We start from the raw sequence: 22152 nt of genomic DNA, 5'->3' as shown, positions 1-22152 counted from the left end.
ACACACACACACATCCATGTCCCTTGTGTGTCTCCATTCCAGCAGCAGCAGCAGCAGGTGCTGACTGCATTCCAAAAGCGAGGCTGGTGGTGGTGGCGGTGTTGTTGTTTGCATCATGAACGTGTAATGAGAAGAATGACGATAATAAATGTTTGCAATGAATAACAGGCTTTAACATCAATACAGAAAATGAGGTTGCTTTTTTCTTTACCTGTCGTGCAAGCGAAAATTGACGTCAAGAAGATGTGGGACTTTTTGGGAAAGACAATCTGCCACAGGATTCTCCATTTGATCTAAAAAATAAGATGGGGACACATCACATTCCAAAAAATCCAAGAAACAAAATGACATTTTAGGATCATAAAATAAAACTGGGTCGACCTTTTACACTTACCTCGAAAACACCCCCAAAAAGTTGACTTAAGTATGGGGAGCGCATATTGTCCACATTTTAACCATTGATAAAAACAAAAGTGGAGAGGACTTTATATAAACCACACACCCAAAAAAGACCTTGGTGGGGTTTGATTTAATGAAGAAAAACAAAACACATTTACTGATGCATGTTTCTCCATTTTTTCAGAATTGACAGATTGGAGACACATCCCGCACTTCTGGGGGAATATTTCATATGACGTCAAATAGATATTTTTTTAAATAAGCGCTTTTTTTAGACAAACGTGTCGGTGGCAATTAAACGTGCCTTAAAGGTCGCGGTTCGCAATTTGACCCCGAAACAACATTTGGATGATCTGCAGGACCCAAAATGTTTTGACATGGGAATAAATTGAATGTGGACGAGCTTTTACCACTTTGGTCAAAAGTTCCAAACTGATTAGTGACACAAACAACATTTTCTAGTTGTACCATTTATTTTGGAGATGACACGAATCCTGTGGACAACTTCGAAAAGGTACAAAAGGAAAACTTGCAACACTAAAAGAGGACTTGTGGGTCTTTTTTCTTACAAAAAACAAAAACGGTACATCAATTCCTTCTTTTGCAACACGATTTTGATCCATTGTCGCTCCTATGAAAAGTCAGCGGGTTAAAAAGTTGAGTGTCTCCAACAATCGCACGGGGGCGGAGTCTGGCGCTCCGGTCTAGGGTGTGGGCGGCCCGGCGTCGTTGCCGCTGTCCACGTCGTGCTCGGCGGCGCCGTCGTCGTCGTCCAGCTGCTGGCTGGTGTAGTTGGTGATCTCCAGGAAGCCGCTTGGCTCCACCACCACGTTGGACTGGCTCGAGTCCGGCACGATGGAGTACTGAGGGATCACCTGAGCGACGCGGGAAAAACACAAGAAATGCGTGCGCGTCGGCTCACTCGCATACTGAAAGTCTGAAAGTCCCGCTTCAATTCAACGAGGGCTTTTCCCCTTTTCCTGAATAGTAAAAAATTAACTTCACTTGGATTTAAGAAAGTATTGATATATTCGGTTTTTCAAAATGCAACACAAAAAAAGAAAATGTTTTTTTTCTTTATTTTAAAAAAAGAGAGACAATGTTTACTCTTTATCCAGATCATCAAAGATGTGTTTGTAAAATACACATACCTGAAAATATAGTAGTATTTTTTTCAATTAAAAAAAATTATTAATCAGGAAACTTATTTTAAAGACATCTTTTTGCGATAAAATTGAGTTGTTTAAAAAAAAAAAACGTTTCTGAAAAACTAAGTACAATTTCTGCAGAAATTGCATGGGAATGCGGAAAGCGAAGCTGAATGCTTTTGAAGTCAATTGAAAGATGAATTATGTGATAATGAAAAGCATTCATTGTAGTAGCGTGAATAAAAAGAGCAGTTGAACCCGGGAGGCGTGAATTTATGGAGCAAGATTTTTATCTGAAAGTTCCCTCCATTCATTCCGATGGAAAAGTGGAACTGTGATAGTCAGCCGGTATGCATGGTTATATTTGCAATGTACAGTGGGAGGTGAGATTCGAACTCGCAACCTCCTGGTTACTGGACAAGGCAATTTACCAACTTTTTAGAAAGATGATTTTGCTATTTGATATGTAAAAAAATAAAATTAAAAAAATATTTCCTCATTTGTCGAGGGAAAAACTAAACACATTTTTTTGGGGGGTGCACTATAAAAAGTGCATTAAAAAAAGAAAGGGGTGAATTTCACATTGAAAGGGAAGAATAAAAATGTTTTCAAATAAATCCCCCATATGTTTGTGTAATAGCAAATTTGAGGGTAATGGAGCGCACACGTACCTGTATGACCTCCAGCCGCTCTTTGGCAAAGTGTTGTGCCGCCGGCGCCGGCGCCGCCGCTCGCTTGGCCTCCGAGGCCAGAGGGGGCCGCTCGGCGGAAGAGTCCACCAGCACGGGCTCGGTGCCGGGGTCGATCTGGGCCTCCATCATGGAGATCTTCAAGATGTCGGACACAGTCGCCTCCTGGTCCACCGCCGGCCCCGAGTCCGAGCCGCCCGCGAGCTCGGCCTCGCCGCTCGCGATGGGCGAAGCGTGCGCGGCCTGCGGCGGCTGCGGCTGCTGGTGGGGGGGGTGGGGTCCGCCGAAGGTGATTTTGGTGACGGTGGCGCTCTGCGTGATGATTGGCTGCTGCGCGTCAACACGTGACACAAAAGTCATCCCAGTTGCAATCAAATTATTATTATTATTATTTATATGGCAATGACGACGTTTCTTTTTTTACAGAAATTGTGTCTTTCGTCACGATTTTAAAAGAAAAAAATGATTATTAATTACAACTTTTTTTAATTTGGAAAATATTTCTTTACTTTCTTTTTTTTGTTGGACATTAACAAATCTTTTTTTTTTTTTTTCAAACCTTTCAATACAACTGAGATTTTCTTTACATTTGTTTTCCCCATCATATGTTTGTTGGAAGGACTGACCTGTCCCGGCGCCGTCTTGTCGGCGCCGACCGGGTGGTGCGCCTGCAGCGGCGGCGGGTGCGACATGGGCGCGTGCAGCGGCCTGTGGTGCGAGGTGGGCGCCTGCTGCAGTTTGGGCAGCTGCGGCGTGACGGGCGAGGTGGACACGCCCTGAGGCTTGGCCGGGCTTTGCTCTCGCAGTTTGGGGAGCTTCTTGGCCGGCGAGGACGACGAGGACGACGAAGAGGACGAAGACGACGAGGAGGGAGGAGGCTGGCTGAGCTGAGGTTTACTTTGCAGTTGGGGAGGGGGAGGGGGAGGGGGAGGGGGGGCGGCGGCCTCTGGTTGGCTGCTGCCTTGCTTGGGGGCGTCCGTCTGGCTGCCGCAGCGGTAAAACAAGCCCGTCTGAGGGTCAAGCGTGTCGCCTTCCAGCTCGCTCGCCTCCAACACCGACTCGCTTTTACCATCCGAAGGCTGCAATACAAAAGAAGACGCCGGCCCTTTAAGAAGCCCCTGCAGTCAGTTTGTGTCCTTACAAAATGGCCGACTTCCTGTTCAATTCCAGGCACGGCTCCTTGAGGCTTTTGTTGTGGGTCGGTAAAAGGTGCGACTTTTTGTTTGCGTTTTAAACGGTGACAATACAGAAAGTTGTCCTCACCCTGAGGCTGACGTGCGTCACCGCGGTTACAGGCGGGGCGGTGGCCATCTTGGTTGCGGCGGCGGCCGTCTTGGTTGCGGCGGCCGTCTTGGTTGCGGCGGCGGCCGTCTTGGTTGCGGCGGCGGCCGTCTTGGTTGCGGCGGCGACCTGGCCGAGGCTTTTGCGGGGACTCGCGGAGGACGCGGCCGCAGCCAAGTTCTCCTCCGCCGACGCGCCCGACCCGCTCACTTGACCTGCGAGGGAAATGTCGGCCACGTTGTTAGCGATTGAAGCGTGCCGATCCGACAAGACGGAGGCCGAGCGTACCCGCCGCCGGAGTGTCGGCGGCCGCTTGGGCCTCGGGCGGCCTGGACGACTCGGAGCTGCTTTTCTTGTCCTGCGCCGGCTGGACGGGCGCGGCCATCTGGCTCAGGTCGACGTGCGTGTGCTGCCTGGGTTTGGACTCGCCCTTCTCCTTCGCTACATGAACGCACAGGGAGAATTGGAGATGACGATGATGATGACGATGACGATGACGATGGCGATGGCGATGACGATGACGATGACGATGGCGATGGCTTCACATAACACGTCTTAGTCAGGCGGCGGCGATTTGCACCGGCGTTACCGGAGGTTTGCTGCAGCTCCAGAAGCGCTTTAATGGTGGACGCGGCCGACAGGGATTCGGCGGCCGTCACTTCCTGGTAGATGACGGTCGGGCCCGCCTCCACCGACACTTCCTGCTCCGTCCACTCGTGTTCTCGGGAGGACAACACGTGCAGCACGGCCTGCGCGTCTGCTCGGGGACGAGAGCCGCAGCGCAGTCACAAATACGCCGTCTTTAAGGGGCGTGGCATCCAAATGCAGAGCGCGTACTTTGCCAACACGAAGGAACAGCTTCCTTCTTACCGTGCGATGTTTCCCCGGCCGAGCCGCCGGTTTCCATGGCGGCGCCGCACTCGTCCTTCGCCGCGGCTTCTCGCGGGGTCGCGTGTCCGACCTCGGCCGAGCGGCTGACCTGCTGCAGCGTCTCGCTGACCAGCTGCCGCGTCTGCTCGCTCATCACAGCCGTCTGGAAAACCGGCTTGGGCTTGATGAGCACCTGCGGCAAACGTGGCGGCGAAGACGGGCGCGCAATCAGCAACGCGACGGTGGGGGGGGCGGAAGAAAACAAACGCTTGCCCAATCATCTGGGACAGACGAGGGCATGGAGGGCCGCAGTCCTGCAGGTTTTCGGCCAATCGGCGAGCTCCGCGTGAGCCTGATAACGATCCCGTTGATTGCAGGGAAATCCTCCGAAACCTGCAGGACTCCGGACCCCCAGGACCCAGATTGCTGATCTAGGATCAGAGGTGGCAAATCCAGGTCCAGCAAGTTAAAAACCCTGCCACGGTTCGCCTGTAGCCCCAGGCAGGATTTGGACTTTCTGGACCTGGATTTGCCACCCGTGTCCCGGACGGATCCAGAAACGGTCTGCGTGATGAAAGTCTGACCTGCGTCTTGCCCTGCTGGCCGTAGACGATCTTGGCGGGGATGATCTTGGTGGCGGCGGACGGCGCGCCGGCGCTGAGGCCTTTGGGTTGCGTGACGATCATCTTGGTGATGGGCCTGCCGGTGGCGATGATGGCCGCTTTGGATCCCGGGACGGCCTGCAGGCTCTTCTCGCCCTGACGCCAACAGACAACGCTCGTTGAAATGATGGCTCACTTGGTCAGCACTAATAATAATAATAATAATGCATGGCGCTTTTGTAGGTTTCAATTGAAATGGACGAGATCGGCAGACAAATCGAGGTCACCAGCTGCTCATTTTGCATCGAATGAGGATTCCCACTTAAGTTGTGATGTCACGCCGGCAAAGCACATCAACGAAGTTCTGCTTCAGGCCCACCACAGTGCAAAGGCACGTTTTTGTTTTTTGTTTTTTTTCAATGCGCAAAATGACCAACACACAGTCTAACCCACCCCAGCGCACATTTGGACCACAACTTACAGCAGATTTGCACTGGTTACGAAAATGAAGCTCTTTATCTTGCAGGTGCTGAAAAGTCGCGTACGGCGTTGGACTGACCCCGGCGTTGAGCAGCGTGGTCACAACGTTCTTGCCGGGGAGCCCTTGGATGGTGGCGCCTTTGCCGCTGGTTTTCTGCACCACGATCACGTTGGGTTTGGACGACATGGGGATGGTCGTGATCTTTGTGGTGGTGCCTGCGGACGCAACACAAAGTTGGACAATCATTTTCAAAACATGTACAACAATTGATCCGTTTTTAAAAAGCAACCATATTGCTCGGAGAGCGTTATGGTGCCAGATATCACAAAGGCGAAGCGTTGTTATTTGGATTTTATGAAAATTAATCAAGCAAAGCCTCGGGCGGGAGCAATTCTTTTGGCTGCACGAATATGCGGACATTTGTTCTTTTTTTTTGTCCAATCACATTTCAGACTCAACTGCCGAGCTCTTTTCCAATCTGCTGCGCCGGTCCGCACAATTTCCGTTCCGGCAACCGAGCAGATTTCCGGATCACCTCAAACGGCGACATTTTTCTGTCCTCTGATTGGATGTTGAGGGCAAGCCAATCGTTGACGAGCAAACCGCGGCAGGCGTCTTGTATTTGTTTATGTTATTCGCTCCAGATGAGCGCTATTCAAATTTTGACACCGTTTTACCATCTCCACATTTCACCGGGTATGCGGGTACGCTCATTTTTGACTCTTTAATATATATTTTTTCTTTTCTTTTTGATGACGGTATTGAAAGTGACACCGTTGCCATTTTTGGACACTCCGGGACGCCGTATTAGCGCCCAACCCGAACGTTCACGGCACAACGGTGTGCAAGATTCAACGTTTGCCGATTGGGCATGAAAAGCGGCGCCGGTTGGAATTCCTTCCGTCCCTCGAACCTACCAGACACGATGCTGCTGCTGATGATCTTCCCGCCCAGCGTGGCCAAAGACTTGGGCACCACCGTGATGATGCTGCCGCTGGTGGTCTTGACGTAGGTGGCGCCGCCGGCCGAGGCCGAGATCCGGGCGCCGAGATTGGGCGTGACGGTGGGCCGCGTGTAGGTGGCCTGCGTGGCTGCAACGACAACAACGCCGCATGAACGCCTTCCGCGTCCTTCGGTACGATGTGTGAAATGCGGCGCAAGCGTCCTGGCGCCAAAAAGCGCAGTGAAGTCAGCCCAGCGGTTTAATGCGCTGCTTTGCCGCCATTTTTACGGTAATTGTGAGCCTTTTGCATACGACGGGGCTCTCCGTCGCTCGAACCATTCAAGTTACTTCTCGGTCAAATGACACGAGTGCATTTCCCAGAAGAGCGAACGAGCGAGCAACCTGTGGGCTGAGTGACCAGCTTGGTGGTCATGATGGCGCCGTTGCTGCTGACCACCATGATGGGGGAGGAGCTGCTGCCGGACAGGGCCACCGACGACGGCTTGGGCAGGATTTTGCTGGGCTGGACCTGCTGCGTGATGATCTTCACGCCTGCGGACAAGGTGGAAACACAAACGGCGTTCCGTCGGCATCAAAGGGCAAAAGAAATGGCGAGTGAATTCTGGAGAGCTCGCGTCAAAGGCGGGCGCGCATTTGGAAAAAGAAAAGGGAAAAAGTTTGGATTCAAAACAAAACAAAAACGTTTGCGTTTCTTGTGGAAAATACGGAATCATGTGAACGGGGATTGTCAAAGTGCAAAAAATATTTCCCAGGATTTCCTGAACGAGTTCATTCATTTGGGAATTTTCGAAAGCTGAGAAAATGAGAAATTCCTTAAAAGTCGGAGTGTTTACAATTCTAAACCGTTTTTTAAACGATGAGAAACGTGGACCTTACATTTGTTTTCTGTCAACAATATGGAATTCTGGCAAAATATTTGAATATTTGAAGGTTGGTGTGATTGGAACCGGTTGGTCATTTCTGAAATTGCTGAAAACAGTCGGACAAATTAGAAAGAAAGCATTCACACAAGTAAAAAAAAAGGTTTCTGCAGGATACATGGTTTGAACGTCGCGATTTTGTTTCTTTCTGAACAAGCAAGCGTTTGTTTTGCTCGATCGGCGGGCCTCGTCCCCTTTCTCAGCCACTGCTCTGAAAACGCCTCACGCAGGACCAGACGGCGGAAAAAGCGACAGCGGATTTCGTCCCCAAAAGACCCGAAATATGGAAGTCCGTTGGCTGCAAAAGAAGAAGATACAGAACAAAAAGCGTCCTGTCGCCGTTGTTGCCGCGACACGAGGTCATACAACAAACCGCTCCGACCATTCGAATGGCCATCACAAGCCCCGTCGGACCCTAACAAGCGGGACACGGGTTCGGTGAACCTTCATGGACTGAAAAAAACCTTTACAAACAGACGCCTTTGCCAGCAGCTTACCGGATTCTTGTTTAATTTGAATGGTGGGCTTCGGGCCGGGCGATGCGGCGGCGGCGTGGGCGGCGGCGTGGGCGGCGGCGTGGGCGGCGGCGTGGGCGGTGTGGGCCTGGCACAGGCCAGAAGCCCCCATGGCCGACGCCTGCAGCTGCTTGGGCGACTGCTGCTTGGGGAACTGACTCAGGATCTGCGAGGGACAGCCCGCCGCCGTCTTCGGGGACGGCAGCCTGGCCGAGGCCACCTTCACTCCTGCCGACGCCGCGCCTGAAGCGCAACACGAAAACAAACTTTCGTATCATTCGTTCCACATTTGACAGAAATGTTGGGGTTTTTTTTCCTCTGATGTCCTTTCAAGTTGTCGAGAAACTGAAATTATTCATTATATAATAATGAATAATTCTGCCGTCGCTAAAGAAAGGAAGCGGACGACGCCACTTACACGTGGACACGGTGGACATGACGGCCGACGGCGTGGAGGAGACCACGGCGGTGACGGCGGGCGCGGCCAAGGGGCTGCTCGTGGCCGCCGGGAAGACCACCGTCTGCTTCTGGGTGGGCGTGGCCAAGATGGTGCTGGACGCCAGCTTGGACACGCCGGCGTTGTTGTGCGACTTGGACAGGATGTTGGGCACAAAGTTGGAGCTGGGCGACGTCGTCACGATGATCACCTGCCGAGCAAAACAGACTAAAGATGCAGATCCTGAAATGGCGGTCGTCGTGTCCGTGAACGGCTGAGCGGCGGCGGGCACCTTTTGCGTGGCGGTGCTGGTGGTCTGAATGGTGGGCTTGGTGAAGGTGATCTTGACGGGCGACAGGTGCGGCGGCAGCGAGTTGGCGATGCTCTGCATGATGTTGCTCATCTTGGGGCTGCCGCTCATCACCGGCGCCGCCATGTGCTTGGCCACGGGCGGCGACACCTTGGCCACCTCCTTCAGCAGCACCGGCGACGAGCTGGACGAGTTGGTGCGCCGGCGCTTGCGCGGCTTCTCGTCCTCGTCGGAGCAGCTCACGCCTACGAAATGCGAGCGCCGTAGGTTTTACGCGTGCGACCGGCACAGAGCTTGACGTGAGCTCATTGGACTGACTTTTGACGTAGACGGTGCTCCCGCTGGGCAGCACCACCACGCTGGACGACGGGCTGGCGGGCCGCGGCGACTTGGTGGCCGTTGCCATGGCGCCGCTGGTTGCCGTGGAGCTCGTGAAGGTGCCCGTCGTGCTCGTGTAGGAATAACACACCACCACTGGGAGGACGAGATTCTGGTCACGGTTTGCGGTTCGCCAACAGCCACATTTGGAAACGTTCGGCAAAAGACGGCCGGCAACTTGGCGGCAAATGACTTTTTCATTGCAAAGTTCAAAACTCCACCAAACAACCTTTGAACTGTGCTCAGGCAATTTGATGGCATTGCTGCGTAAAAGGCCATTTCTAGAAATGTCCCTCTTTTGACTTCTTTTGTGAACGGTGCGCAGATTGGCGGCCATTTTCGAGGCCGGTGAAACGCTCTTTGTTGTGACACGATAACAAATGCGTGTCACGCCTGCAAATAAAGACCAAAGAGTCTCGTGAAAGGCGATGTCACAGAGTAACGGCCCGCCAAAGCGTCTTCTGCCGCCAGCCCTTCAGAGCGCGATCACAAAAGCAAAGCTCAACCGAAGGAGGAAAGTCCAGTTGAAGTGGGAAAGCGCGGTAAGCGTTGCCAAGTTCGCGCTATAATACTGTCGACATCATCATCGTCATCGTTATTATTATTATTATTGGGCTCCTTTATGTAACACAATATATACGGTTTTGTTTAAGCCTTTAAGAAAATAGGACTTCTGTGTTGTTATTTTGTTGCTTGTTTTTTGTGCAGTATAAAACCTAACTGAATATTTAACATTTTGGGGCCTTTTTTCTTATGGAAGGATTTAACCTCATGCTCAAAAAATGTGCACAGTCTGGTTAAAAACAATACAAAAAAAGATGATTGATCAATTTACAAAAGCCAACTTTCCGAGTACTCGTTATTTTTTAAAAAAAAAGAAAGCCAAAACATGTCATTGTATTCATTGATGCAATTCGTACCGGAGGCCAAGCGTCAGTGAAGGTTCGTGAACTCATGCAGTACCTTGCTTGTCCACAAATGGGCGCCAACTCACCTTCCTTGTTCCCCGTCTCCGCCGGCAAGAGCATGGTGGCGTTGTGAGTGGCGGCGGCGCTGGCGACGGCGTTGGCCGTGGCGGTGAACGCCGTCTGCGGGACCAGCCTGGGCATCAGCGGGACCAGCCGGCGGCCCTCGATGGACCACTCGGACGAGCTGTTCTGACCCGCCATGCTGCGGAGATGGCAAAGGTGAGCGAGGCGCACCCGCTTTCAAACCCAATTGCTCGGCGGCGGCGGCGGCGGCGGATCGCTCACTGGTACGCGATGGTGCAAAGACGCTCGTCATTGACGGCCCGGCGCACTTCGGCGCGGTGGCGCTCGGTGGAGATGCTGAAGAGAGCAAGTCACGTTAAACTTGAAAATGTCATGGGTGGGTGGAGAAACTTTGGGTTTGAATCGGTCAAGTCATGTGTGAGAACATTTGAACACCTGGAAATGAACAGTTGCGTTTAAACAACGACTGCGGTCGCAAGAGACGCTTTGCGCGGGGAAAGCGCCGCACGCTAGGAATTACCCGAGGATTTTAGTGAGCTCTCCCAGCAGGTCCTTCTTGTCCTTGGTCAGGTCCCCTTGAGCTCGCAAGGCGCTGATGACGCCGGCGTACGCCTCCAGCTCTGGAAGCAGTCGAACAACACGTTCATGCCGCTGCACCTCAACATCGTCCTCACAACTTGCAATAACAAACAAAGGATCGAGAACTGAGACGCCTTTCGCTACACGTCTTCATTTTGCTTTGCGAGTGTTTCAAAAGTCTCCAACTTCTGCCGACAACAATTAACCACACTCGGATGTCGTTAAAAAAACAAACGGCGAGACTCTGACGCCCGTTTGTCCTTACGAACGTCGCTCACTTAAAGCTTACCCAGTTTGCGCAGTATTCTTTTGCACTCATCCCTGCCCAGGTCAAGGATGGTGGGCCAGACCACCGGCATGGTCGCAGTCAGCGCCGGTTTCTCCAGCTGAATCATCGGCTGAAAAGACAACAGTTAGAGCGGCAACGGCTTCCCTCAAATACATTTTGCACGGCACCGTTTGTTTCAGCATCCTCCTGCAACACATGTTTGTCATGCGATTTATTAATGAGCAAAATCGCACTCTTTAATATTGTACTTCAAAAAAAAAAAAAGCAGTGTCATAAACAGCCAAACTAACAAATTGAGAGGCACAACTATCCCACCGCTTCGTCGGGTTTTTTCCTCAGAGGATAAAGAATATATGCAAGAAGTGAGTTGAGTTGGCTACCGCCATACGGAGCTTGCATCTCAAGTTTGTGCTCGCGAGTCAAAGCACAAAATTGACTGAATAGCGCCTCGAATCACAAAAAAAATCCGCAAGTCAGATCTACTGTATCCCAAGGCACGACTTTAAACGGGTCCAACTGGATGAACATTTTGCATCTCTGTGAGGATGATCACCGCCCTGGGTTTGAATTGAAGACAGCCCTAATAAGAACACGAATTTAACAGTGTTACAACGTCAAATGCAACTAGAACGATGCAAACTTGCAATTAGCCACTGATCGTATGTCTTCTTGTTTCTACAATAAACTCGCAGAGAATAACGGGAAATGGCTGTGGACGATGGGTGTGTCATTTTCTGACCATGTCTAAACACCTGGAGCACTTTAGGTTCTACAAACAACACCGCGTCGATAAGGTGGTATTTTCGCAGCTTTACTTAATATGCGCAAAAGGATATTTGGAGGGGGAAATGGACTCAAATGACTGACGTTAGCTTATCCTGTTAGCCTCTGCTTATGTGTCTGATGTGCAACGTTACCTTCCGTTAGCAGGACAAACTCAAGGCCTCGGCAGCGTTAAAAATGCACAAATCCAAACACCCATAGTTGACGGTCACATCTTAGCCAAGCCGCTGCATTGCGATGTTATCCACGAGCGAACCGAAGCGAGAAAAACCTCCCAAAATTGAGTTTAAAAGTCAAATGCGGTTCCAATGTTTACGTTGTCTGCTAGCTGGGATTAGCCCAAATGGATGAAGCTTGCTTCTTCGTGGGATTTTTTCCCCTTTGCGGTGCGTTTTCGTCCGGATTTTATCAGGTGCTGCCATCTTTCGACGAGAAATAACAGTGGTATTTTAAAACCCAACAATCACTTCGTGCGCCGTTCAACTACGCGTGGACATGTGCAAAAAAAACAACCGCAAAAGACTTTATTGTGCATCCAAGTTGTTGCATTGGTTGTTTTGTGTCACTTTAGTGCTACTCAATATTCTAGAATAAAATACACACGTTTTTCTTACTCTTTTATTGAGATTTGATCAGTGCGTGGCGAGCATTACGATGAACATGTGAACGCAGCATTTTCTTTCCCTACGGAGGGGAAGGGGCAGAGGCGAAAGCATTTCCTTCAATTTGGCATCCATGTGAAGTTTGAGTGGGAAAAAAAAATACAATTGCTGTTGGCCGAACAGGAGAGAGACGACGCTAATGATCACTTCAATGGGGATTTTTAACCGGGCCGAAGTTTGACACGACCCCCCCCCCCCCCCCCCCCCCAACTTCACCCCTCCATCCATGACACCGCGGTGTCATGACGGAACACTTTCCCACGGAAAATAAGAGATACAACCGCCTCGGAGTAGTAAAGAAAGTACACGCAACAGGAGTGTTTTTACCTCTTTATTTCTTCTTTTTTACGGAACAAGGGGTGGTGGAAATGGAACATACACGAAGGAAAAAGCTTGTGGAGCAGCAGCAGTTGTGATTTTTTTTCCTCCTCCGGGAAATCCTCCCCAGAAAGAATATAACGGACTCTGGTTGGGTGCTTTAACAAGCCCGAAGAGATCAACGTTCTTTGAATTGCGCTAAAACAGCTTTCTAAACATGTTGTTCGGCTGAAAAAGTTGGACGAAAGCAAGGGAAGCTCAATGAGCGGGAAACAGACGACACTCGCCGATAGGTAAGCTCTCGAGTCGCCATCATTGCAAAAAGATGGCTCGGCTGCGGGGCAGCTGCTTCCAAAAGTTCTATTACAATGTAAGAGATGTGCACTGTGTTCATAATGTACGCGCCGATCGCAGGGAAGGTCGTCAGAAGTGTCCAAAAACATTTGCCAACTTGTTGCAAGTGTTGCTTCTGATGATCGGCGACTTAAAATTCGCTTTTTTTGTGAAGCTAGCTTTGACGTCTTTGCCATCCTTTCACCCTTAGAATATAATAACACTTACAGACAGCTGGACTCGTTTATTGTACAGTATTGACAACATATTGATATTTCAGAAGCCATGTTTTCAAGCGGATGTTTTTCTGGTGATGAGCAATGTTGTGTTTGTAGCAAACACGCACGGGCAATTTGCAAACACTTTCATTTGGGATGATCACACCGCAACACGTTTTTGTCTCAACATTTCACAAGATAAGACTTAAGTCTTGACACCTTTCCACATAGCCCAGACACGAGCTACTTATGGTGGCAATTTTTGTTTTTGCGGCCTTATTGTGATGGACACTTTGAACATTGAAATACTACCGATGCTGTGGACAAAAATGTCACGAAAAGACTACTTGAACATCTGAACTTTATTTTATTTGTTTATCAGAAGCACTTGGAGCGGTGGTCGGCGTGCGCTGACTGCCATTATGAATATTTATTATGAACACAGCCACATCTGCAGTTGACCGTGGGTGTGTACACTTCTGCAACCTTATTCACTTCCCCTCTCTTATATTTCATTTTCGTCCACTTGAGGTGTCCTGGTTATAGAAAAAGCTTTTGAAATGATTTAACGTCGTCATTTGTTGAGAGCGCCAAAACACAGCATTTGAACAAACAGGTGTGTGGAGACTTTTTTTTTTTTTTTTTACCAGTGCATGTCATTATGTGTCTTTCTCCCGATATCACACTCGAACCATACTCGGGACTTCCCCCTGTGGCAAAAAGTGCAGAATTTAAGTCACACACACGATCAAAACAATGGCTCATTTGATTTCCTGACCTTCTGCAACAATGGGACACTTTTTCCTCCAATCTCACATTATAAACGGCGAAGGGGCTCATTAAGGGCGTGGCAAACGCTCATACAGCAGAAATGAGAACAAAAAATATATTATGTTCCAACGTCCTCAATCAAAGCTCGTCGTCAGTTCATCATGGATTGTGTCCTCAAGATATAAACGAAGACATCACAGTCGTCCTTTTCAAACGTCGGCACCAATTAGCGGTGCGTTATTAGCATATTGAGAGTTTCGAAACGAGGCTTTCATCGAACCTTGGGTGGGTGTTGGACATTTGTTAGCCCCGCTGCACTATTGTGGAAGACTTTTTCCTGGAACCGTGAACCCGGTAGCGCATTTGTTAGCGCAGTACAGTTTCTTGGGCCCGGCACACACAAAGATGAAATAAGTGGACCGTCTGGCGGCGATGCTGAAGCCACTTTGGGTCACTTTTTTAGGGACTCTTGTTCGCACTGTTCGAACGTTTCCGAGGCATTTAAGCTTCTTGCCTTTATAAGCATGTTAGCATTCGGTTAGCACATGCGCTAACTGAGCAAGTTGGAGTATGAAAAGGAGTGAAGCACTTTTAAAAGTTGTTATTATATTACTGGAGCGAGCCGCCAGGTCACCTGACTCGAACCAGCCTTTTTGGTACATAAAGTTCAATTTCCTGTCGTATGCTTGTCGTCCTGTGTCCTGCATCGCCAACAACAGCAACAACAACCCCCCCCCCCCCCCCCGCACCAAATATGCATTCATTTGTTGGTAAAAATACTCCACAGAAGTGCGTGCACGTACGTGCGCTGCCTGCCTGCATTTCATGTGGTCGTTTTTTCCACATCTTGCTGAAGTTTGGCCTCGTTTTGTCTTCCATTATCTGAAGCAGGAAGAGCAGGAAAAGGTTGAGTTGCCCGGCAACGGACGGCCCTGCCAACTTCTTTCTTTTTTCTTTTTCCCTTTCCAAGCGTTTCTCAGAGGAAGGAATCTGCTCTTTGCATTGGTGAAAAGTAACCAAGTACAAATACTTTGCCACTGTACTTAAGTACACGATTCCCTTTTCTGTGCTATTTGTTTTTGTCCTAAATCTTTACGTATAATCCCGCATCTGTTCTTTCTACTCCTTACTTACTCAATTTTTTTCACTCTTTCGATCATTTCGCATTTTGTTGTGTCAGCAAAACGATGCAAACTGTTTGAATAGCATTGGCGAGGTTTTGTTTTTCTGAGTACGAGCACTATGCGAGTTAAAAGGAAAAGCTGAGAAGCTGCTGTGCCAAGTTAGCAAAAATAGCTACGGTATTGACCGTGGAAATGTATTTTTACTTTTATACTAAAGAACATTTCAGACTCTAAACATTTGTCACTTTTACTTACGAAGCTGAATCGTTCCCTTTTTTTTTTTCCTTTTAAGTCGGCGTACTTCTACTTGTTTAATGGCGACTTGCGTCGAAAGTGGCCACTTGGAGTCCGCTGCGTGCAGGCAGACCCCCTTGGCCTCTTATTATCACTGCAACAACAACGCTGCGCTCCGCCACGTCATTGACAAGATTTAGAGAACATGGCAGCTGTTCTAAAAATAGTCTTCAAAAAAAGAAGAAAATAAACAGAAGCGCTCCGTCCAGCGTTCTTGTTCTAATCTGACGGATAGCGCGGATAAGATGTTACGCAACATGACTGAAAATGTCTGTCAAGTGAAAGGAAGGTTTAAAAAGAACCCCAAAAAGCTTGTGGCAAAATGCAGAGCCAATCGTGAAAACACAAAGTTCAATGAAATAAAGTTGGACGCGCTTGACTTGACACACGTCGCGACTCGCCGGCCAGATTCGAACATTCTGGCAAAGGCGCGATGATGCCAACGCCATGATTATCCGGTTGCCGGTAATCTGCATAATTGGCCCGTTCAACTTGACGTGAATCCTCCTCCCCGATTGGCAAAGTGGCCCAAAGCCCGGCAGAACCGCTGATTGCTGAGCACCTTTGTCCAAATGGACGCAGGTTGACTTTGTCCTCCTTCGCCGTTGCTTGTCTTTGGCCGGCACTTTTGCTCCCTCCTCTGCCACCTCTGCTTCGCACCCGGCCGGCCATGACGGGAAGGACCGACGCCGCGGGGCCTTCCTGGCCGTTGCATCGGTGCAACATGGCCGACGCGCGCGCGCCTGCTTTTGCTAGTCTGCTAGCAACCCAGAATCAACGTGTTTACGTGATCTGCTTGAACTCTAATATTCATGTCACTTGCTTGACCACAATTTGCTTATTAATACAAAACAACAATGATGCAGATCGGAAGGTGTCGAGTACTCGTGGAGGCTGCTGATACTAGCCACCAATACTTAAGGCAGAAAACATCTGGCATCCTCGACAGTAGTGGACGTTCTACGGCTGCAGTTTGACACATCAGCGAGTCTTTGCTGACAATTTTGTTCTCGTTGTTTGCAATGAAATTGTCTGTATCAGAAGCGCTCGACGTATTTTTGTACTCGTAACTGCCATTGGTCTGAACCAAACATCCCTAGCTTGGTTTATTTTTCATCCAAAGTCATGTTGCCTTCTTTTTGGACTTGAAATCATGTTTGCCTTTTTTGTGTGTGGCTTTGTTCGTCATACGAAGAATAACAGCTGCGTTCAGCTCAACTCAGTTTCTGTCTAAATAATTTCATCGGCTAACTGGAGGGGCCGGCTAAGCTAATCGAGCCTCTCTCTCTCTCTCTCTCTCGCTCGCTCGCTCGCTCGCTCTGTCTTCCGTGGAAAAACACTTGCGCACCTCCTCCACATCTTTCCCAGCCTCGTCCCGCATTGAGGAGTGTCGAGCGGAGGCCAAAAAAGCTTCCTCCTGTCTGTCGCCGGCTTTTCCGGGAATGTGCCCCTCCAAGCGCCCCCGCCGGCCGCCGCCTCCCCTGTGACGCGGTGGCCATTGTTGAAAAGCCCAGGCAGGGCCCCCATTGTCACTGCAGTCCAAACAAAGACCCCTCCCTCCCGCTTAACAAGTTGCAGCGGCCAACTTTGACTATTCCTGCACAAAATGGAACCATCAAGTCCTTAAAGCAGCACTAAGGAACTTTTCAACCATCATGAAATATTTGCATCACTCTTCTGATGAAACATGAGTAGAATGGTCCCTTTGCCTTGCCCTGACGGGTCTGCATCATTTTTACTTGGCACGACGCAACTTTGAGGAGGATGGTGAGAACACTGGCACGCCAAAAAACGCCAAATGTGCGGACTGCTTTTTGCCATACGTCAAAAGCTACAGTCCAGGATCAATATTGGCCCGGCTTTCACTCGCTGGAGTCAGCAAAAAAAAAAAAAAAAAAAAGATGCAATGCGCTTGTCCTCATACGAAATGTGGTCTTCCTTCAGACGTAACAATACCGCTTTTGGCCATATGGCGTCACCACAAACAACGTGGACTGAAAGTCATTTTTGAATATATCTTTTTTAAATGAATACTTTACCTTGTTCTTCTGCCATCTCTGTGATATCCGCACACACAGCTGACAATGAGGCGCTCTAAAGTGGCAGCGGTTTTACGCTTCTACCGACTGTCGTAGCAATTCGCAGGCAAAAGCCACATCTGAAAATGAGCATAGACTTGTGTTCATTTCATCAACCAAAACTAAACAAAAATCTTTTTGGCAACATACATTTGTCACGAGACTCAAACGAGACTAAAACCCTCATTAATAAACAATAACGGGGACTCGATTGTTGACGAATGAAGACGAGACGAAAATGAACTACTTCACTTGATAAAAACTGGACTAAAATCTTTGGACATTTTAGTTCATGAACAAAAACGCGGCAAAAATGATATGATTTAGTCAAATGTTATCTCTGCTAATCTGTCACTGTGACAGTCATGTGACACAAAGTGACACGCCCCCTTTGATGATGGAACGTTTTTTTACTGTACATTTAAAGAAAGTTTTTGTTTTTTTGCTCGTGTCTGCTCAGGACGCCAAGCATTCTCAACAAGGAGCCTCCAGAGAGGAAGCCAAAGAACGACAAATGCGCCGTCTCACTCAAACCGGAGTTTGACCCCGCTGGTGAGAAACCCGCGTTTGCCGCTCAAAGTCAAGTCATTGTTCACCCGCCAGCCGAGCCCGGTTCGACTTCCGTTGACGTTTTTCAAGCGGCAGTTGACAAGTTGCTTCAAGCGCGTTTCAAGTCGGAAAAGGTCACGTTTTGCGCTTCGGCCGCGTTGCAGGCGGGAAGCAAAACTCACTTTTCCTGTCTGATTTCTTTTTTTTCTTGCCTTCAGCGTTGAGGAAAACTTGATAAACATCGTCGCGTGACTGATTGGAAACAGATGAAGTCGACCTCGTGACTGTACATTCGTCAATTATGTTCATTCAAGTAGCAGGCAGAACGCTAGGGGGCTTCATACACAACCTTGCGCAACACCATCCTTTTTGTATCTCCCCCCAAATTCCAAATTGTGCTACTCGAGGCGCACTTGAGGTTCTACTGTAGACTTTTTGGGAGGAACCCGACGACATAGAGTTGTAGATTTAAGGGAAAAAAAGGGGTCACCGAAGTGCTTTTCAAAAGTCATTTCTGTTATGGACTCTTGATCCTTCACTTCCTGCGTGGACAATCTTTCCCACCGCTGCGGCAAAATGTCAAATATGAGCACGATGAGCAAACCGCGTGCTTAGCGATGTTCGGAACGAAACATTTCTCTCATGATTATTATTATTCTTCTTATTACGATGAGTGGCATCACGTAATGTGTGTGCGCGCGCGCGCTAATGACAGGCCTTGTCCAGCGGTGCGTGATCATCCAGAGAGATGAAAATGCTTTTGGACTGACGGTGAGCGGAGACAACCCCGTGTTTGTGCAGCTGGTCAAGGAAGGTGAGGATCTCGCACGCACGCTCGCACGCACGCACGCTCAAAATCCTCACCAACTTGATTGCCGCGTGTTTGCCACTCGACAGACGGCGCCGCAATGCGAGCCGGCGTCCAAACTGGCGATCGAATCATTAAGGTGATTGCTTATTTTTTCGTTTATCACTTGAGAGGTTCTCCTATTTTCCCGCAGGTCATTTGTGGCTCACCTGAGTATGACATCACCTTAAAACAAATCAAATCAAGATGTAAAAAAAAAAAAGGTCTATATTTGTTTGTTTGTTATATTTGGAATCTTTATCATTTTACACAGTGATCTTTTAAATTTGCAATTTTATTGATTTATTTTAGGTAAGGGCATCCTAAACAAAATGTATTTGAATTTGCATAAACTTACTTGTATTGATCGATAAACTGATTTATATTTATCATTTGTCATATCTATTATTTTTCACGTTTTTTTTGACTGGATATGTAAATATGAATGTCACGTGTTATAGTATGATGCATTTAATTATGCATGCTTATTAACATTTTCATTCAATAACAATATTTAGCAGATTGACATTTAATGGAGGAATGACAGGGCCTAGGATAGACTCCTGTGGTACTCCGTAATGCTACAATGTTAATTGAAATACACAAAAATTCAAACTTTCTACAATTGTAGTCGACTTTTTTCAATTTCAAATCAAATCCACAATTATATCTTCCCCCCCATATTTTTTAGGTTAACGGGACCTTAGTTACACAATCGAACCATACGGAGGTTGTAAAGCTGATCAAATGTAAGTCCACGTGTCGGTTTGTTTGACGCCAGAAGTAGCGCCACGTCAAGTATGAACTATATTCCCCCCCCCCTTTAGCCGGTTCCTACGTAGCGCTCACGGTGCTGGGCAGACCACCGGGTCTTCCTCAGATCCACCTGGATGAAGAGGACGAAGACACGGTGGAGGAAGACGAGGGCGACAGCCACCAACGGCTGCAAAGTTCGCCGGATGGGGAGCGACGTGGCAGCGCCACCTGCAGGCCTGAAACGCACTCGCACGCCTTTCTGCTCGATGCGGTAAGTCCACGACGAGACCGCGTCGTGCAGCTGCTTAAGCTTAAGCTAAGTTTGAGCATAATGCTAACACTTAATGCTAAGACGATTTCGACAGACGAAGCCGTTTTTATACAACTCGGTTGTGTTGGCGTCTTCGTTTTTCCGAACGTATCTTTTTTCTTTCGGTGTTGGCAGGCTGGATCCGCGGTCTTCGGGGGCGCAGAAAGTGAGCAGCGAAACGGAAGCGTGTCATCGCCAGGCGACGACTTTAGCGACGGGCTAAGTAGCAACAGCGCTACGGTGGGTTCATTATGAGCACGGATTTGTTTGTTTGCGTGAAAACCTTGTTATTGTCCTGCTACGGGACAATTCATTGGCTGAGCTTCATGTCAATCTTAAGGCGTCCCGACATGTGGATTTTGGCCTCTTTTGCTGCCACTTCTCCGAAGAGCAATAGGAATGAACTTGACTTTTTTACCACTTGCTGTCGACAATGACATCACAGTTGCGCAGGTAATGACCAATGACGGCTCAGCTTAGGAATGTCACATGACCAAACTCGGAAAACAGTGATTTGTGACTGCGATGTCAGTTTGAGTCAACAGCAAGTGGCAAAATGGCCGCCACACAGAGCATTCGTTTGCTTTAAAATTAACGATAAAATGATGCACTTTATGAAATGGTACGCCATAACAATTTCTTGCTAATTATTGAGTGAGCCTCCGCCCCAACCAATGTCTATCATCTCATCAGATGAAAACAGGAAGTAAGCTGCTCTTTGGTAACAATGATGTCATCGCGACCGCACGTCTTGAAATAGCCAGCGGAGGCTTGCGCTTTGAAAATTCCCCCCCGCCAGACTAAACAATCAATTTAGCTTAATTGTTGCGCTGCGTCCAGTCTGTGTTTGGATTAGCCGAGCGGCCGCCGCCCCCCCGCCCCGGAGACGGCGTAGACGGCGCCCCGGGATGCCCCTTTCTCAGGCCCTTGTCTTTGAATTGGCATCACGGACGGCGAGGAGCTCAAACAAGACTCGCTTGTGCTAACTTAGCCACAAGACTAGCTTGTGCTAACTTAGCAACAAGACTAGCTTGTGCTAACTTAGCAACAAGACTCGCTTGTGCTAACTTAGCAACAAGACTAGCTTGTGCTAACTTAGCAACAAGACTAGCTTGTGCTAACTTAGCAACAAGACTCGCTTGTGCTAACTTAGCAACAAGACTAGCTTGTGCTAACTTAGCAACAAGACTAGCTTGTGCTAACTTAGCAACAAGACTAGCTTGTGCTAACTTAGCAACAAGACTCGCTTGTGCTAACTTAGCCACAAGACTAGCTTGTGCTAACTTAGCCACAAGACTCGCTTGTGCTAACTTAGCAACAAGACTCGCTTGTGCTAACTTAGCCACAAGACTAGCTTGTGCTAACTTAGCCACAAGACTAGCTTGTGCTAACTTAGCAACAAGACTCGCTTGTGCTAACTTAGCCACAAGACGCACGCTGTGTTTTTACGAGCCCGACTGTCGCGGCGGCTCAGGACGTGCCCGGCGGCCGGTGCGTGGCAGGCGGTCCGCCGTACCTCCTCCACCCGCAGATCATCGGCGCCGAAGACGACTACTTCGATTCGCAGCAGGAGCAGGTACGCCGGCCGATTTTTTGCTTGAATTGGCCGTTGGCGGTGGTTGCAATGCGAGCGCGTTTGTGTGTTTGAGATGAGCGAGCAGTGCAGCTGCTTCCAGAGCATCCGCTCGCTCCAGTGCCGGCCCGCCCACCTGGCGGTCTTCCTCCATCACGTGGTGTCGCAGTTTGACCCCGCCCCCTTGGTACTGTGGCCGACATTCGCCACTTTGGACGAAGCGCCCGCGGCCCCGCCCATGTCATCCTCCTTTTTGTCATCGTCCTTAGTTGTGCTTCTTGTACGCCGACATCCACCAGCAAACCAGCGGCAAAGAAAGCCGTCGTTTTTTCATGGAATTTCACTCGCTCTTCGTGGAGCGAGCGGCGGTAGGTGCATTGCGATTTTATTTCACTATCAAATCTCCAGTTGTTTTTTTTATTGTATTTCACTTGATTTCCTTCTTTTTCAATGTGCTCAATTTGAGTTTATTCTTCATTTTTCCAATCCCATCAAATGCGTTATTTTAAGCTGCCTTTCCTACATTTCATTTGAAAACATGAATACTTTTTTAAATTGAATTTCTTTCAATGAAATTGTACTTTTAATTGATAACTTTAGGTGTCCTAAACATTTGTATTTTGTCCAATTTTTTATGTTATTTTTGTATCGACATTTTTAGTTTGAATTGACCATTTTTTGAA

General features: G+C 48.7%; 2 protein-coding genes across 14 annotated transcripts in view; one reads left to right on the top strand and one right to left on the bottom strand.

The window, feature by feature from the left end:
- Positions 1-853: 853 nt before the first annotated feature.
- Positions 854-12026, bottom strand: emsy (EMSY transcriptional repressor, BRCA2 interacting). 9 transcript variants are annotated; one of them, XM_086057654.1, is made up of 20 exons: positions 11771-12026; positions 10854-10962; positions 10506-10605; positions 10247-10321; positions 9988-10163; positions 8934-9089; positions 8598-8860; positions 8288-8516; positions 7852-8112; positions 6816-6965; positions 6388-6561; positions 5471-5685; positions 4972-5145; positions 4355-4580; positions 4098-4274; positions 3806-3958; positions 3500-3732; positions 2863-3315; positions 2219-2566; positions 854-1274 (listed from the first exon to the last, which is right to left on the bottom strand). In XM_086057654.1, exons 2-20 carry the CDS (start codon positions 10957-10959, stop codon positions 1104-1106), a joined length of 3840 nt encoding a protein of 1279 aa, XP_085913780.1. In that variant the 5' UTR covers positions 10960-10962; positions 11771-12026; the 3' UTR covers positions 854-1103. The 9 variants fall into 9 exon arrangements, with proteins under 9 accessions (XP_085913780.1, XP_085913782.1, XP_085913784.1 ...); XM_086057656.1 differs by having other exon boundaries at positions 2219-2563; XM_086057658.1 differs by having other exon boundaries at positions 2219-2548.
- arhgef12b (Rho guanine nucleotide exchange factor (GEF) 12b) overlaps positions 9438-22152 on the top strand; it is a 22987-nt gene continuing 10272 nt past the window's right edge. For 2 of the 5 annotated variants that reach the window (XM_086057651.1, XM_086057648.1), the window contains exons 1-10: positions 12491-12909; positions 17895-17986; positions 18699-18797; positions 18881-18930; positions 19522-19579; positions 19658-19857; positions 20032-20136; positions 21320-21472; positions 21546-21656; positions 21739-21837. In XM_086057651.1, the coding sequence (XP_085913777.1) occupies positions 12878-12909; positions 17895-17986; positions 18699-18797; positions 18881-18930; positions 19522-19579; positions 19658-19857; positions 20032-20136; positions 21320-21472; positions 21546-21656; positions 21739-21837 (999 nt within the window). In that variant the 5' untranslated portion in view covers positions 12491-12877. Of the gene's footprint in view, positions 9536-9918; positions 9936-10016; positions 10181-12490; positions 12910-17894; positions 17987-18698; positions 18798-18880; positions 18931-19521; positions 19580-19657; positions 19858-20031; positions 20137-21319; positions 21473-21545; positions 21657-21738; positions 21838-22152 lie in introns of those variants that run through there. The other 3 variants (XM_086057650.1, XM_086057649.1, XM_086057652.1) reach the window with 3 other exon arrangements.

The sequence above is a fragment of the Leptonotus elevatus genome, chromosome 16 (assembly GCF_054856555.1).
Source record: "Leptonotus elevatus isolate MCC_2025b chromosome 16, RoL_Lele_1.0, whole genome shotgun sequence".
NCBI classification, from domain to species: domain Eukaryota; kingdom Metazoa; phylum Chordata; class Actinopteri; order Syngnathiformes; family Syngnathidae; genus Leptonotus; species Leptonotus elevatus.
Note: the sequence above shows the minus strand (reverse complement) of the source record. Positions and strands in the feature narration are given on the sequence as shown.

Coding starts and splice junctions, on each gene's coding strand:
- emsy (XM_086057654.1), bottom strand. CDS start 10,959: ATGATTCAGCTGGAGAAACCGGCGCTGACTGCGACCATGCCGGTGGTC. Junction 8,861..8,933: donor GAGCACCGTCTACGTCAAAA/GTCAGTCCAATG, acceptor CGCATTTCGTAG/GCGTGAGCTGCTCCGACGAG. Junction 2,567..2,862: donor ACAAGACGGCGCCGGGACAG/GTCAGTCCTTCC, acceptor GTTGACGCGCAG/CAGCCAATCATCACGCAGAG.